Source organism: Leopardus geoffroyi, chromosome A1, assembly GCF_018350155.1.
Source record: "Leopardus geoffroyi isolate Oge1 chromosome A1, O.geoffroyi_Oge1_pat1.0, whole genome shotgun sequence".
NCBI classification, from domain to species: Eukaryota; Metazoa; Chordata; class Mammalia; order Carnivora; family Felidae; genus Leopardus; species Leopardus geoffroyi.
In genome coordinates this window covers 94,187,006-94,204,543 of record NC_059326.1, presented here as the reverse complement: position 1 = coordinate 94,204,543, position 17,538 = coordinate 94,187,006, and the positions used below count along the sequence as shown (strand labels likewise).

The 17,538-nt window shown below is 44.7% G+C and overlaps 1 protein-coding gene across 1 annotated transcript; it reads left to right on the top strand.

Moving 5' to 3' along the window:
* Window positions 1-1,345: 1,345 nt before the first annotated feature.
* On the top strand, window positions 1,346-15,312 carry CDO1 (cysteine dioxygenase type 1). Its single transcript, XM_045486164.1, has 5 exons — window positions 1,346-1,999; window positions 5,485-5,562; window positions 7,499-7,653; window positions 13,085-13,254; window positions 14,559-15,312. The coding sequence occupies exons 1-5, from the start codon at window positions 1,830-1,832 to the stop codon at window positions 14,586-14,588; spliced, it is 603 nt and encodes a 200-aa protein (XP_045342120.1). The 5' UTR covers window positions 1,346-1,829; the 3' UTR covers window positions 14,589-15,312.
* Window positions 15,313-17,538: the final 2,226 nt, after the last annotated feature.

Sequence of the window (17,538 nt, the reverse complement as noted above, 5' to 3'; positions counted from 1 at the left end):
CAACACATATCACCAAACGTTGGGTTCTGGAGTGCCTTCCACCTTTTTTTGAACAATGGGGATTGAACCGTCATTTTTATTTCCTAACAACATTGTTAGAATACTTGCAGTATAATCAGTTTAACCAGGGATGTTTAAAATAAGACCTTATGGAGCACCTCAGTGGCTCTGAAGGTGAAACTTCAGACTTTCGATCTTTGAGCTGATAGCATAGAGTCTGCTTGGGATTCTCTCTCTCTCTCTCTCTCTCTCTCTCTCTCTCTCTGCCCCTTACCATCTGGTGCTATCTCTCTCCCTCTCTCTCTCAAAAAATAAACTTAAAAAAACAAAATTAGACCTTATGGGGCACCTCAGTGGCTCTGAAGGTTAAGCTTCAGACTCCTGATCTCTGAGCTGTTGACATGGAGTCTGCTTGGGATTCTCCCTCTCCCTCTCTCTCTCTCTGTGCCCCTCCCCAACTGGTGCTGTCTCTCTCTCTCTCTTTCTCGAAAAATAAACTTACAAAGTGAGACCTTAGACGGCACAAGTAAATTTAAAATAGACACACATACATTGATGCAAAGAGCAGTCTTTCATAAATTTACGCCTTTAATAACACTGAATTTGAACTCTTCCCTGGGTCCATTTATAATGAGAATGAATCTAGACTTGCATTTCTCCCCTCCCTCACATTTATTTTCATTCCTACTCAATTTGTGTTGTTCACAAAGCATGCCAAGTGCCCTGCACAGCACACAGAAAATGTTTCCCTAACCAGTAGGCTCATTCATGCGCACGCCTAGATTTGAGTTTAATAGTATAATTAGAACCCTATAAATTATTGCATTAGGAGCCCGGAAGAGCATTTTTTTCACCATTAATTGACACATCAGGTCTTTGCACCGAATATATACTATCTGAAAGAAAATGTTTGATTTTAAAATCAGACAGGGTTACCTGGCCTTCCTTCGTTTCACTAGTCTTGCTAGAGTCCCGAGTGTCCTTTGTGAAAAATGTACTTTCAGTATAGTACATTTCATTTTTCTTTTTTTTTCAAGAAAGACTTACATTTTTACCCCCACCTAGCCTGGAGCATATTATGGACAGTGTCAATCGACAAAACAGTAGCTCTCCAGCTAGAGAGTGCACTCCATCGTCAACCTTCGCAAGCTCTTCATAACCTCAGCTCCGTTTGGAAGCGAGGATCGCTTTCCTTCGCCCTCCGCCGGGTCCCCCCAGCGTCCTCCCGATCCCTTCGGTCTACGTCCCAGTGTCGCCAACCACAACGGCGGAGGGGAGCCTCCCAGAGTAGCTGGGGACGGAGGGAGGGGGCGCGGGCAGAGGGGCTGGGATGGGCGGACACAAGGCGCCGCGCGGAGGTGGCGGACGCCCCGCGCGAAGCCAACCGCGAGCTCGCGGACGCCGAGACGGGGGCTCCCGAGAGCGCTGCGTTGTCGGGGGGCGCGGGGCCGCCTGCGTGGACCTTGTCCGCACGCTCTCGCCGCCTCCGCCCGGCTGCCCAGCTCGCTCCCCGCCTCTCCCCACCCTCCGAGAGCCGTTGGTACAGTCCCGCTGACTCCGAGAGCTTAAAAAGGGCCGGGGCCGCCCAAGCCAGCCGATTTGGTCCTGATTTGTGTGCGCGGCGCGTCTCTTACGAGCCCGGATCCGCCACGCCGCTGGAGGACGTCGGAGGGGGGGTCTCTTGCCGTCTTGGTGGGGGGCGTTCCTTCGGCTGCGGCGCTCGAGCGTGTGTAGCCGTCCAGCCAGCAGCTAAGGCCCCTCGCCGCCGGCTCCTCGGTTCGCTCAGCTCCCGCACCGGAGAGCCGCGCGCGCCGCCAGCTCGGCGAGGGATGGAGCAGACCGAGGTGCTAAAGCCGCGGACCCTGGCGGATCTGATCCGCATCTTGCACCAGCTTTTCGCCGGCGAGGAGGTCAACGTGGAGGAGGTGCAGGCCGTCATGGAAGCCTACGAGAGCGACCCCGCCGAGTGGGCAGTGTACGCCAAGTTCGACCAGTACAGGTGAGCGCGCCCTAGCCCTGGGCGCAGGAGCCCCGGCGCGGGATCCGGGTCCGAAGAGGGATCGGAGGGCGCGGCGGAGGAGGGGGTCTGGCCGCTCCGGGCCCGCCGCTCGTCAGCCTTTCCCGCACCCCCCGCGCTACGCCTGCTCGCCCGCGGCTCGGCGCTTTGGGCCAAACGTGGATCATCCCCGCCTGGCCGGAGACTGCGGCAGGCTCCGGGTGCGGAGGCCACCGCGCGGCCGCAGAGGGTTTTGTCCTCTTCGTGCCGGTGCACCGCCTTCTCTGGGCCCCAGGAGCACTGCCTTGCCCTCCGGCGCAGTCGCTCGCCCAGGCCGCCGCGGCGCGGGGTGGGGGGACCCCCGGTGGCCCCAAGCACTCATTCTCCGCCGGGCCCGCCGCCCGGGGGGGACCGACTGGCCGGAATGTCGGAGCGTGCCCCCGGGAGACAGGGGTGGCGGCTGGAGGACTCGATTCCCCCCCCCCGCCCCCCGCCAGTTCTCCATCACTCGATCGCCTGCAGCCAGGCACCTGCCAACGCGCATTTTATTTATTTATTTATTTATTTATTTATTTATTTGCCGATAGAAAATAGCGTCGTGGGGTTCCCAGCTGCTGCTGTATTTCAACTTGTGCCGCCCCTCCCAAGCCCATTTAACTTCCCGGACTGCGGGTTTGTTTCAACCCACGATCAGGGGTGTGCGTTGAAGGGCTGCTTGTCTTTGAGCCCCCCCAAGCAGTTGTGCTTTCTCGAATCCTCAGTTCTGAGGCCCTCCGGAATGTCAGTTGAAGACCGCTGCCTTTGCCACATGTGATGGAGCGAGGGGGCCCGTGGCAGCCCTCGCTTGGTGGTACCAATACAAATGACTCTCCCTACCAGTCGTCCGGGGCCAGAAGTAAACCTGAATCACCCTGAAGAGTGAGGGTTTCTTTGCCGACGGGCAGCTCGCGATTCAGTCTTTCTGGTTAGTCGGGCTGAGAGTAGGGAGAGGAGGATCCCTGAAAGATCAGAATAAACCGAGATTGTGTTCCTTGGGAACAGTTTTTGTTAGTCCCCTCACCTAAACGTAGCGTGTTTGTCAGCAAGGGCAGTTTCCTCTGCATTTTAGGGCTTGAAATAAAAATGTGAAGCCTTTGTAAGATCCCATTCGCTGCTTGCAGTGGCTCCAGGAAATTCCTTCGGTTCCTATCCTGAAGTGGTTGCCAGTAAAGCTACCGGAGGCCACTTTTTAATTTTGCCATTAGCTCCAAGTAAGCAAGGGCTTATTATGGCCCAGATACTCCTTACCTTATGCTTGTATTAACTCATGTACCTCATGACAGCCCTGTGAGATAGGTACAATTTCTTACCCTTTTTTTTTTTTTTTTTTTTTTGCAGATGATGAGTGGTAGGCATTAATAAAAAGGTTGGATTGCCTGCGTCAGGTCATACTTCTATCAGGTAGCAGCTCCAGGATTCAAATTAGCGTTGTCCCACAGCCCAGAGCCCTCCCTCCAAACAACTACTAAACTTACTGCAGACAGATGATGTGGTAATAGTTTGCTTTCAGGGTAGATTATTGATCAAGTGAAATTCATCAACCAGGGTAGGCTGAGGGCTCTTTATCTATAGAACAATGCCATTTCCCCAGGCTTTGAGTTCATCTTGACGGACAAGCTCTAATTAAATCACTTGAGATGCAAGCATTTGGATTGATCTATTGCATGGGTATGCGGGGCGCAACTAATGAAGTTAAATGGGTGGGCATTTGGAGAAAGGTGGGAGAGCAGAAATCATTTGGGCAGTATTTGTGTGTGTGTGGCATAGGTATCCTAGCACTGCAAAGGATTCTGATCTCTGACCTTGGGAAGGCCAGTACAGAAGAACCAGGACAGAATATGTTCCAGTGTGGGGCGCCTGGGTGGCTCAGTGGGTTAGCACTGGACTTCTGCTCGGGTCATGGGTTCATGTCAGTTCGTAGGTTCACGTCAAGCCCTGTGCTGACAGCTCAGAGCCTGGAGCCTGCTTCAGTTTCTGTGTCTCCCTCTCTGTCTGCCCCTCCCCCTGCTGGCGCTCTGTCTCTCTCTCTCTCTCTCTCTCAAAAATAAACACTACAAAAAAAAAAAAAAATTAAGAATATATTCTAGTGTGAGCCAGACAGTAATTTCTCTGGGAACAGTCCCAGAGAAGCAAGAGGGGGGCCCCTAAGACTGGTAGAGGGAGAAAGAGTCTGTGTGTGTGTGTGTGTGTGTGTGTGTATAACAAAATGTAGTTTATTGTGAATTAAAGGCTGTATGCACAGCCTCTTGGTAGGTCCTCAAGGGCTACAAATTTAGGATGACTGACATCTGAATAGCACTTACTAATCCACTCTCTCCCTCTGCCAGCACCTGGCTTCCTGCCTTGCTGGAAGAAAGGGGAGGAAGGAGCATTAGGGACATAAGTGAACAGATGACTCTGTGATCAAACAGTACCCCAAATATGGGGTAAAGATTCCTTCACTTAAAAAAAAAAAAAAAAATCTAAATAAATAAATAAATCTAAATGAATGTCATAATTATCAAACTTTACTAATTAGATGGTATGGGTGATACCCCCCCCCTTTTTTTTAATGTTTATTTACTTTTGAGAAACTGAGACTGCATGAGCAGGGGAGGGGCAGAGAGAGAGAGAGGGAGACAGAATCAGAAGCAGGCTTCAGGCTCTGAGCTGTCAGCCCAGAGCCCCGCCCGGGGCTTGAGCTCCTGGAGGGCAAGATGATGACCTAAGCGGAAGTCCGTGGCTTAACTGACTGACCCACCCACGCACCCCTGGATGGTACCCCTTTGATCAATAGAAACTTGAAAGTGGGTTGTTGTGTTTTTTTGTTTTTTTTTCCCTGATGATGGGCTTGTGGTGGTTTTGATTTGGGATTTTTTTGAGGGGGCCAGTTGCTGGTTTCTCCTGGAAAAGTTTTAGAGTGTTACTTACTATGCTCATGTAAATTTCCTTTGTTGTATACTTAAATCAATCCCCACCCTATTTGTGGAGGACTTTAAATCACGAGTGCTTTTGAATGTGGTTTGTGTCTGGGCTATAGCAAAAATTATGGAGAATTCTAAAAACAGCTGTGTAATGAAATCTTGTTTCTTATGGTTTAGCTTACAAGAGAAAAAAGAAAGCAATAGCAACTTTTTTGCATATACAGCAGTAATGCACTCTGCAAATACCTCTGTGAGAAACTCTTTTTATCAGCTGGAGGCTGTCATGTGGAGAATCAAAGAATTTCCTTTTTTCCCCCATTATCTTTTTTGTGCCATTAATTAAAACGGAACATCTATAAACATGGTGGTTCAAAATACAAAAAATGTCCAAAATGTTGAACTGTGAAAAATTATTTGTTTTCATTTTAAGTTGTTTGGAGGAGGAAATGTTAGCATTTGTCAACCAGCCATACTTTGTGACACACTTCTTTTTCCCAGTGCATATTTCATCAACCAGATTCAAACTTCTGAATACCTTCCTTTTAGGTATACTCGAAATCTTGTGGATGAAGGAAATGGAAAATTTAATCTAATGATTCTCTGTTGGGGTGAAGGACATGGCAGGTAATACAATTATTCATTTGCAGATACTTATTAATTCTCTGTTTCAGCGTAAGGAAAGTACCGTGCCAGAATGGTCACAGGTCTTGGGAGCACTAACACATCTCATGTTACAATTATTTTGTTTACAACGTCCCAACAAAAATTCTTACGGGAATTAGGGTCAGGGAGTTAGGCATACACCCTGGGTGTCAAAACCAGCCCCCCAAAATGAGTAGTAAATCAAAGGATGTATGTAACCAGTTTAACTTCGTCTCTGTCTTCTGTGGAGTTAAGTATATATGGAATTTTGCTAAAACTTGACCTTTGTGGTGCTTTGAGATATGCAATCAATTGCAGGACCAAAGACCAAAGTGTCCACATCTGGAGCTAGAAAAGCAGTTCACCAGTTCAGAAAATTTCTTTCTGTGTCAAGTTAATTGTTGACTGTTAATTTTTTAGTTTTCTTTTTAATTTTTTATGTAGAGGGTAAGGCAACTTAAACTAATTCCAATTCTTTGAAACTTGGTTCCTTCATTTGTCTTTAGTTGATACATTTGTGAGTTGCTATCTCTGTAAACAGATCCTTCTCAGGCTTTTGAGAATGGTACAAACAAAAATGGCAGACCCATTTTTGATGGGAGAAAGGAAACCTGAATTTATGAGATTTGGGGGCGAGTCAGGTCTATCTCAAGGACATTTATTTACTCCTATGGAATGGAGTTGGTTGCATCCATTCTTTCAATATATTTTGAAAGTAGATTATATGTCGAAAGTGGGACTAGGCTCTGTGGGTTTAGGAAATGAGTTCTTACAGTTTTATGAATTCTTACAGTTTAATGGATTCAACATAGGCATTAAATGCTAATGACATATATGGCTTCCTATCTTTTAATCAACCCTACGGCTAATGCTACTTATTAAACTGAAATACCGTTTACGATTACATGAATAAATATTTCCTGCATATCCAATGTCCTTTCTTTCTCCCTCCGTTATTGAGAGTTAATCACAGGTGGAATACTTTAAACCTACAAAATGTTAACATTATTACAGTATAACTTCTGGGTGTTAACATCCATATACATATCTTTTGTCCCTTGAAGGAAAAGAGAGAAAAGGCCTGGGGTGAGAAAAAAACACTATATGCTACATGATCTTACAAGTGAGACACAGTTATTGTAGATAATTATCTTTATTCTTTCCAGATTTTCCCTAATGTAATTGTATAATCAAGTTGTAGCCCAGCTTAACCAAGTTATTAAAAGCTATGTCTTGGAGAAGATAAAAGAAGATAAAAATGCCAAATGTACATTGATATGAAAGCCATAGTACAGTAAAACCTTGGTTTGTGAATATAATTCATTTTGGAAACATGCGTATAATCCAAAGCACTTGTATATCACAGCCAATTTCAAGAACCATTGGCTCAGTTGCGATCATGTGATATGTATTGCAAGACATTTCTTGTTTATCAAGTTAAAATTTATTAGAAATGTTCACTCGTTGGGTCGCCTGGGTGGCTCAGTCAGTTAAGTGTCCGACTTCAGCTCACATCATGATCTCACGGTTCACGAGTTCGAGCCCTGCGTCAGGCTCTGTGCTGACAGCTCAGAACCTGGAGCCTGCTTCAGATTCTGTGTCTCCTTCTCTCTCTGCCCCTTCCCCACTCACACTGTGTCTCTCTCTGGCTCTCAAAAATAAACATTAAAAAAGAAAAATGTTCGCTCATCTTGCAGAGCACTCCTAGAACAAGTTTCTCGCAATCCAAGGTTTTACTGTATTTTATATGTCGCCCCGAACAATGTTAATTATAAATTGATGACCTTTACAAATACAGCTGAAGTGGTTTGTGACCTGTCCTCATGATAGGATGTGGCGGGAAGCTCTGGGCAGACTTACTGCACGCATGGGGCCTGGACCATTTACTGAGCTCAGTTGTCTCTTTGTGTATATATAGCAGCATCCATGATCACACTGACTCCCACTGCTTTCTGAAGATGCTGCAGGGAAATCTAAAGGAGACATTATTTGCCTGGCCTGACAAAAAATCCAACGAGATGATCAAGAAGTCTGAAAGAATCTTGAGAGAAAACCAGTGTGCCTACATCAACGGTAACATCCAACACCTTTCTTTCTTTAAGGGCAAGCGGGAAAAGCCTTGACCCCCCCATCTGCAATATTGCTTACTTGCACATGTACAGCCGAATTTGGATCATGGAGTCGTGACTTCAGATACTTGGAAAATGGCCTAAAAAGCAGTTGGTTTTGTTTTTAAAGTTTTGCGTCTGAATTGGAATCACTTATTCAAAATATATGCACGTAGGGGCGCCTGGGTGGCGCAGTCGGTTAAGCGTCCGACTTCAGCCAGGTCACGATCTCGCGGTCCGTGAGTTCGAGCCCCGCGTCGGGCTCTGGGCTGATGGCTCAGAGCCTGGAGCCTGTTTCCGATTCTGTGTCTCCCTCTCTCTCTGCCCCTCCCCCGTTCATGCTCTGTCTCTCTCTGTCTCAAAAATAAATAAACGTTAAAAAAAAAAAAAAAAATTTCAAAATATATGCACGTAGATTAGCGTCCACTGAAAAGGCATTTCCTGCCAAGTCTTAGGACAGTTAGAATCGAATATGAATTTACAAAAGTAGATTGTTTTAATAAGGGAGTGAGGCTATGTGGAAAATATTAGTCTTTGTGTTAGAAACATTCTGGAAACAATTAGAAATGTGAGCTATAGTCCTTGTTGTTTATAAAATGTATACAGCATACTTAAGAGTATTCTCAAGGGAGCTTTTACAAAGCACGTTATTTAGCAGTGATTTCTAGCTCTCTAACCAAGAATTCATTCTTTTTCCTAAAGGTGATTTGGCAGAGCCAAATGCTTTTCAAGAACAGTCTGTGATTAACATCTGTATTTTTTTTTAATGTTGTTTATTTATTTATTTTGAGAGAGAGAGAGAGAGAAAGAGAGAGAGAGAGACAGAGTGCGAGCAGAGGGTGGGGGTGTGGACAGAGAGAGAAGGAGACACAGAATCCGAAGCAGGCTCCAGGCGCTGAGCTGTCAGCACAGAGCCTGACACGGTGTGGACCTCACAAACCACGAGATCACGACCTGAGCCGAGTTCGGACATTTAACTGACTGAGCCACCCAGGTGCCCCTAACATCGTAGTTCTAAAAAGGATAGTAACTTTCCAAATAGCCTGTTAATGATTATAGGAGATCATTTTTAATTCCCATTTATAGATGAGATTGCCAACACATAGGAAGAATAAGTAATGCAGCCAAGGTCCCTCAGCTCTTAGTGCAAGTCAGGATTTGAACTCAAGCCATTCGATTCCAAAGACCATACTCTTAATTGGGATACTATCCCAATGATGTAAAATATTACAGAGATTTTCTGGTCATGTAGCTGCTTCTTGGATCTTTTTTTTTTTTTTTTTTTAAGTTTATTTATTTATTTTGAGAGAAGGAGAGAGAGAATCCCAAGCACTGTCAGCGCAGAGCCTGTTGGGGGGCTCGAAGTCACAAACCGTGAAACTGTGACCTGAGCCAAAACCAAGAGTCTGTGGCTTAACCAACTGAGCCACCCAGGCGCCCCCTTTCTTCTTATATCTTAAAGTCCCATTTTGGCTTTAATACTTGGCCTGAATTTGTTCATTAGTTTAAGAATGCAAGCCAGTTACAAAGGTCAGATTGTATGGGAACTTTTCTCTCCCATTCACAAAACACAGAGATGTTCGTTTCTTAGGTGACCGGAAGCTTTTATTTGAGGCTTGCTGTATGTATAAGGCACACCAGATTTCCAAGAGCGATTTTGTTGCCTCTATCACTCACAATAAAGCCCACAGCCTTTCAGAATAAATACTTTCAGCTGGAGTCACAGAGTCTACAAAACTAGATTAGATCTTAAAGAATAAGTAAGCTTTTTTCAAGGGTCTTTGATGCAGAACCTACCAGAGCCAAGCAGTGAGTGACGCGGGGCAGGAATAAGGCTGGGGTACTGGTGTGTGCAAGCCACACCGTTCAAGGGGCAGTGGCCGCCGTCCGTTTCCAGCCCTTTGTTCTGATTTCTTTTTCCACCAAAGTGGGAAATTCCCCTTTTTATGGGAAATGTTGCCAATTGGTAAAATATTGGGTGGGATAAGCTGAATGGGTCCGTGGATGAATTTCCCGTAAGAGCAAAGGCCTCAAAAATTCAACCTTTGATTTTTACAGACGCAGGAGAAGGGGTGCAGGTGAATAGTGGTCAGCGGGAAGGATGTTTCCTGCACAGGAAACAGTGTGAGGGCAGGGGAGGCACAATGATTGCAAAGAATGAAAACTGTTCAGGAATGGTCTTGCCAGAGGGAAGAAGGGACAGTGGGCTTGGACAGGAGTAGTAGGAGAGTAAAGTGAGATCAGGGCCTGGGCCTCCCACGACCTGCTGATGTAAGAGCCTGCTTTGGTCAGTAGAATTCTGTCAGGAGTGTCTTGATGGATTCCGTAGCAGTATGCAACACAGGGTGGAGGAAAGAGAAAACTGAGACAAGGAGACCAAATTACTTATCGTAAAGGCACGTGGTAGACATGTCTGGCGTCCATAACTACCACCAAGAAGGATTCAAGGTTATTGTGAAAGATGGTACCCCATGGGCATAAAGGAAAGGAGGCAGAGGCGGATGGGTGGACGGACGGATGGATGGATGGATGGATGCTGGGATTGTTAACAATAGGTATTAGACAGGAGTTTCCAGGGTTTCTCTAAAGGATGGTGGCTAGGGTTTGTGGGGTCTGTGCTTGCAGGGTTGTACGGCTTACATTGGGTAGCATACGCATGTGCACCTGGAGAAACAAATAATAATTTGCATGAGGGACAGTCATTCCTTAAGAAGGTGGAACTTGTGTTCAAGATTGTTCTTAAGCCAGCGTCTTATGAGCAGTAAGCTATAAGAGGTTGCACCTGTGAGAATTATGTCCCATTTTTGGAAGTGAGGAAAACTGCTGAAGATCCCAGAAGTTGTGAGTTGGGGGAAGGTGGTCTTGGCTATTATCTGGCTGGGAGGAGAACTTCAGTCTTCCGCTTAAAGGCTTTTCTGTTCTCTCTCGCAAGGTCATGGAGCCAGATCATGAATCACAAATCATAAAATAGGCACCAAATTGGGTGCCTACATTAACGACACAAATTACCCTGAATTCCTTCCTTGATTATTCTTTAAACTCTATCCTAACTATAAATTTCTTCTCAACATATTTTTAAATTGTTTTTGCCTTTTCTTTCTCCTTCCTTCCTTTTCTCCTTCCTTCCTTCCTTCCTTCCATCCTTCCTCTCTACCTTCCTTCCTCTCCCCCAGGGCCCCTAGACTTGCTTCAGTTTGAATTGGTTTGTTTCCGAGCCAGGGCTCAGCTGTCATCCTGGAGTACCCTCACATCATTCAGTCTTTCCCTCTGTTTCCTCCTTTTGCTGATACCCTTATTTCCTGATATGCTGTCTGCTTCCTTCTTGGTTCATGCCCTTATTTTGGTGGAACATCTCCTCAATCTCATCTCCCTTGGTGAGAAAGGGTTCGTGGAAAGTAAATTTCTGAGACCTCATTCACCTGAAAGTCTCTATAGTCCATCGTTACAACATGATTGATATGGAATTAGGGCCTAGAATCTTCTCCCAGAACTATGAAAGATAATCCCTTGACTTTTAGTTTCCAGTCATCTTTGTGAAAGCCTGCTGCCACTCTGATTCTTAAATCGTTCTATGAAACTATATTTTTCTTTCTAGAAACTTTGGGATCTTCTCCTTTGGTATCTTTTCCTGGCCCGAGCATTACAGTCATGTCCCTTGTTTCACGACTCCCAGTCATTGTGTTGGGTACTCCGTGGGTTCTTTCATTCTGGAAACCTCTGTCCTTCTAATCCAGGAAATATTTTCAGGTTATTTCTTTGGGGTTTGGTTTCGTTCTATTTCTGAAACTCCTGTTGCTCAGTTAGGAAACCTCCTGAACTGGTTGTCTGATTTTTTAAAGTCTTCTCCTGAGTAGTGTTTGTTCAGGTTGTTTTTTGGGAGGTTTGCTCTGGCCCTTTTTAATACTAGAGATCTTTTTTTTTTTTTTGAACATTTTAAATTTATTTCTGAGAAACAGAGTGCAAGCGGGGGAGGGGCAGAGGGAGAGGAGGACAGAGAATCTGAAGCACCTTCAGGCTCTGAGCTGTTTTTAGCATAGAGCCCGACGATGCAGAGCTCAGACTCATGAACTCTGAGATCATGACCTGAGTGGAAGTTGGATGCTTAACCCACTAAGCCACCCACGTGCTCCAATACTAGAGATCTTGCTCAAATATCTAGGGGCCTTGGCTGTGGGCTAATATTTGAAAACCAGGGACAAAAAAAAAAAAAAGTTAACTGATAGCTCTGAACACAAGAATGGTGTCTGTCAACTGGCCTTCACTCTAGAATAATCTGGCAGAGCTTTTTCCTTGACGAACAGCCAATGGCAGTGTCTTTAAGAGCTTTATTCTGGAGCCAATCAGATTCTCTGAGAAGCTGCTTCGAATTTCCACCCTCCACCGGCTGAGAAAACAATCCTGTCTGGCAGCATTCCTGCAGCTAGGTAGTGAAGAAAGCAGGGATCTCACCATTCAGTATGTTAAGTCACTTGTTTTTCACCAGTCCTGAGTTCATGTATTCTATTCCTTCTAGACTAGAGATCTCAGACTTCTACTCTGGGGAATGGGGGAAAAGTGGTAAAAGAGATCTGAGCCTCTACTTAAATAGGCTTTTCAACCAGGTCTTGAATTTTTAGCCCTGCCTTCATCCTCATTTCCAGAAGTATCTGTGCTGCCAGTCCCTAAGCTTTTGAGCCAGATACAGATTTAGATACAGATATTATATATTTATGTATACATATTTATGATATCAAGCTATAAGTGAGGTTATGGGGCGCCTGGGTGGCTCAGTCGATTAAGCGTCCAACTTCAGGTCATGATCTCACAGTCCATGAGTTCAAGCCCCTCGTCGGACTCTGTGCTGACAGCTCAGCGCCTGGAGCCTGCTTCGGATTCTGTGTCTCCCTCTCTGTCCCCTTCCCCACTCATGCTCTGTCTCTCTAAAAAATGAAAAAAAACTCCTTTTAAAGATAACAGTGAGGTTCATTTACATATATATATTGTGTGTATATAGATATGTAGATATAGATATGATATCAGGATAGATGTCAGGTTAATTTTTGGCTCTCCCCATGGGTAGCTAAGGATTTCTCTTTCTGTCCTTGGTAAAGCTATTCATCTTCTTTCAAGCTCTGAAACTTTTATTGATGCTTTATCTTGTCCCTTTTTTTTTTTTTTTTTTTTTTGTATTTGTGGATTGATGCCTTTTTAAAATTCTTCAGGTGTAATTGTAGAGGGGTTTCAGGAAAGTAGAGTACATGTCACTTATTATCTTAAACTGGAAAGTCCCTAGTGAGTAATTTCTGTTAATTCCAGCCTTATCAAATTGATTTACGGTCTTAGGAGGATGACAGATTTTCACCTGCACTTGTCATTTAAGCTCCTTCATCTGCTTTTCCTTCTTGGGTATTGTATAGATTCCATTGGTTTACATCGAGTAGAGAATATCAGCCATACAGAGCCTGCCGTCAGCCTTCACTTGTACAGCCCGCCTTTTGATACATGCCACGCCTTTGATCAAAGAACAGGACATAAAAACAAAGTCACCATGACATTCCACAGCAAATTTGGAATCAGGATTCCATTTGTAAGTATAATTTCTCTCTTCTCGGCTTAACTGCTTTGTCTGTTGGCAACATTACACACTGTACGTGTTGCTTGTTCTAGATATTGTTTGTATGTCTTGCTGTAAGTAAGTTTTCTCAAAGTGAAGAATGAGATGAACCTTGGTGCAAAGGCCCCTGACATCCTAATTCTTTTCTTCTTTGGAGACGATATGACAATGTTTTCAGTTTATTTAAAATAACGTAGATTTGGGGCACCTGCGTGGCTCAGCCAGTTAAGCATCCCACTTGGCTCAGGTTGTGATCTCACAGTTCCTGAGTTCGAGCCCCACATTGGGCTCTGTGCTGACAGCTTGGAGCCTGGAGCCTGCCTCGGATTCTGTGTGTCCCTGTCTGCCCTTTTATTTATCTCAAAAATAAATAAAAATGTAAGCTCACTACTAAAGAAAATGTTTTTTCAGAGTGCCTGGGTGGCTCAGTCGGTGAAACATCTGACTCTTGATTTTGGCTCAGGTCATGATCTCACGGTCTTGAGATCAAGCCCTGCATCGAGCTCCACGCTGAGCAGGGAACCTGCTTGGGGTTCTCTCTCCCTCTCCCTGTGCCCCTCCCCTGCTCACGCATGCAGGCGCTCTCTCAAAAAAAAAAAAAGAGAAAAGAAAATGTTTCTTCATTTATTAGAGAAATAAGAATAAAAACTATATTATTTGATCTAACTGTTATTGCCGGGACTTAATGTTCATAGACCTGATTGACTACGACAACACAAGTCATTGGCATAGTTAACCTTCACAAAGTCAAGGCCCTGTTCCGGTGCTATAAATACACTGGCCTGTTTTGATTGCCAAAGAGTAGTGATACTATTTAGACCACAAATAAAACGAGAGTAGGCTCTAATGACATGTTTCCTCTCAAGGACTAAGTGTTTTTCCTCCTGAAAATAATAAGGCAGCCACCAATGACACCGTATGGCAGTATTCTACCTGTGGTGAAATAAATTGGCCATTTAGGGGGGAATGATGTTGAATTAATAACAGGAATGTCCAGAAATAGACAGTGCGTGAAAATCCAATACTGGAAGCCATCCTTACAAATCTTAAAACACAGCCTTGGAGGGAAACAAGGGCAGAAATTTCTCAGGTGATTGCCCCGCTTGGTTTTCTGCATTCTGATCCCCAAGAGATAGTCTTATCACAGGAATGAAACTACAGGGCTCCACTGCCAAAGCCAAGTTTACGTACGCTGCTAAAAAAGCAGGACTCCTTAGGAACAAGCCGAAAAGGTCTTGTGTAAAAGATTCTTACACAACTTTCTTTCTTTCTTACAGACAGTTTCAGGATCCCTGGAGAACAACTAAGAAGCACCAAATCCTCTAAGGTTTTACTCTAAGGTCTGCTAAAAGTTTTGCCTTGGACAGGGAGGCCTCCCCACCATCTGCTGTCCAACAATACACTTTTTACAAAGCCAATACCCAGGTCTACTACAAAGCAGACGCTAATTGTAAGGCATTGAGCAAGCAAATAGTGCCCTGAGCTACTGCAGAAGAAAAATCCCACTAAAGGGAAAATAAGCATCGTAATTGTAAGGGCCAAATCAAGTACTCTCTTGGTTTTATCCTCTAAATTCAGGGGAACCACAGTGGGAATGTCAATGAAGGATGCTTTTGGAAACGCTTTGGTCCCTGAACTGTAATTAGCAATAAATAAAAACAAGAAACCACAGACGTCAAATGCTCGCCTTGCTACTTGGAGGACTAAATGTAGATGCCTTTAGTATCCTTTGTATGTTCTTAATATTTGCAGAGAAATTTTTGGATCTATGGATTTTATTTTTTCAGTCTTACTTTACAAATTCCTGTCCTATACGTAGTAAGGTATTATAGACAGAGAAAAACGTAAGGAACTTTGTCATTTGGTAACGAAAGGAAGGACAGAAGGTTTAGAAAAGTACACATACCCAAACACAAACCAGACCAAAAAACATTAAACTCCTGTCTAAACGTGCACAGCGGTCATGGTCAAAGACTTTGTACTGCTCCTGAAATCGCCAAATAATTTTAATAAAACTGGATTTGAATACAATTCAGTGTTGTCTTTCTGTTTAACTTGATAAGAATTTCCTACCATTCATACTTTCTTAGATTTACATGAAGTACCAAAAGCACGACAAAAGATACTTTGATGGGGGTGCCTGGGTGGCCCAGTCAGTTAAGGGTCCGACTCTTGATTTCAGCTCAGGGCATGATCTCATGGTTCGTGAGTTCGAGTCCCATCTCAGGCTCTGCACTGACAGTGTGGAACCTGCTTGAGATTCTTTCTCTCTCTCCCTCTCTCTGTCTCTCCCCTTCTGCCCAGGTCGTATATTCTCTCGCTCAAAAATAAAAACTAAATTTTTAATTTTTTTTAATGTTTATTTATTTATTTGTAATGTTTATTTATTTTTGAGAGAGAGACAGAATGCGAGTGGGTTAGGGGCAGAGATAGAGAGAGACAGAAGCAGAAGCAGGCTCCAGGCTCTGAACTGTCAGCATAGAGCCCGATGCGGGGCTCAAACTCATGAGCTGTGAGATCATGACCTGAGCTGAACTCGGCTGCTCGACCGACTGAGCCACCCAGGCGCCCCTGTGTTTATTTATTTTTGAGAGAGAGAGAGAAGGAGACAAAGAATTTGAAGCAGGTTCCAGGCTCTGAGCTGTCAGCACAGAGCCTGATGCGGGGCTCAAATTCATGAACTGAGAGATCATGACCTGAGCCAAAGTCGGATGCTTAACTGACTGAGCCACCCAGGTGCCCCTTAAATTTTTAAAAAAGATACTTTTATGGTCTAACCCTTACGGTTGTGAGAGTGCCAAAAAATGAGTTCAAAAGAGCTCACCTTTTTGTGTTTTACAGTTGTTCAGGAATTGCCCAGAAGTCCCAACCCCAGAGGCCCTTGGCTCTCTTGGGATTCACTGACATAAACAGTTTTGCCTGAGAATTGTGGGTGGGTCTGTGGGTGTTCTGTAGGTGTTCAAGTGCGAATTGGTTTCCAGCATTTAAAAACGAGATTTCCTAGAAGAAGGTGTAGATTTCTAGCTTCTTGAACATTTCTAGTTCCTTCTCGGCATTTTCACGGATGTCTGTTAGCTGGGCTCAGCTCTGCCTCCTGGATGGGACCACCTCTCCAGTCCGTGTCCGGCTTACCTGTCTCTTTGTTGATGTTACTTGCAGAGACCATATATGCGTTTCGGCTTTCTGCCCCTGCTTCAGGCGGTCATTTTAGGAGTATCTGTCATAATCTTGGAGTTCATTATCTCCAGAAGCTTAATTAGAAAGTAAAGTCCTTTGGGTTGCCTGGGTGGCTCAGTCGTTTGAGTGTCCGACTCTGGATTTTGGCTCAGGTCATGATCCCAGGATGGTGAGATCAAGACCCATGTTGGGCTCCACACTGAGCCTGGAGCCTGCTTAAGATTCTATCTCCCTCTCTCTCTGTCCCTCTCCTCCACTCACTCTCATGTGTGCATGCACACTCATTCTCTCTCTCTTAAGAAAAAGAAAAGTCCTTTGAAGATGGTTCTATATCGGTCACTGTGTTGTTTACACCACATCACCATCTATAGAATTATTTACATCTTGCTTCCTCTCATTTAGTGAGTGCTTACTACGTAGTAGGCATTGTTAACCAGTTGTCCAGACGTACTAACAAACTTCTGGAATGTTTCTTCATGAATTAGGTCCTATATTGGCTTTCTACTGCTGCTTGAATGTATTTCACTACAGACTTAGTGGCTTAAAGCAACACCAATTTATTATCCTACAGCTCCATGGGTCGGAAGTCTGACTTTCACGGCCTTAAAATCCGTAATAACGGCAGGCTTGCACTTCCTTTGTGTGAGTTTTGTGTGGGGTCTGTTTTATTGAGTGTTTTCCCCCAGCTTCTAGAGACTAGCCGGAATGCCCGGCTCAGGATCCCCTTGTCCATCTTTAAGCCAGCAATGGCGGACTGACTCCTGTATCTGGGCACTCTGACCCATTCTTTGCTACTCTTTCCTCACTCAAACAACCAGAAAGTATCTGTATCTCTAGATTGTACCCTTCCATGTGTAAAGTCTCTTGGCATGTGAGATAATGCATTTATAGGTGTTGGGGATCAGGATGTGGATGTTTGGGGGGGGTCACCCTACCACAGTCTACCCCCGTCTTCCCAGACGGCTATGTCCATCCCACATGCAAACTAGATTCACCCCATCCCAGGGTCCCCATCACAGTGTCAACTGAAAGTCCAAAATTTTGACCAAATCTCATCATTTAAATCAGGAATGGGTAAGG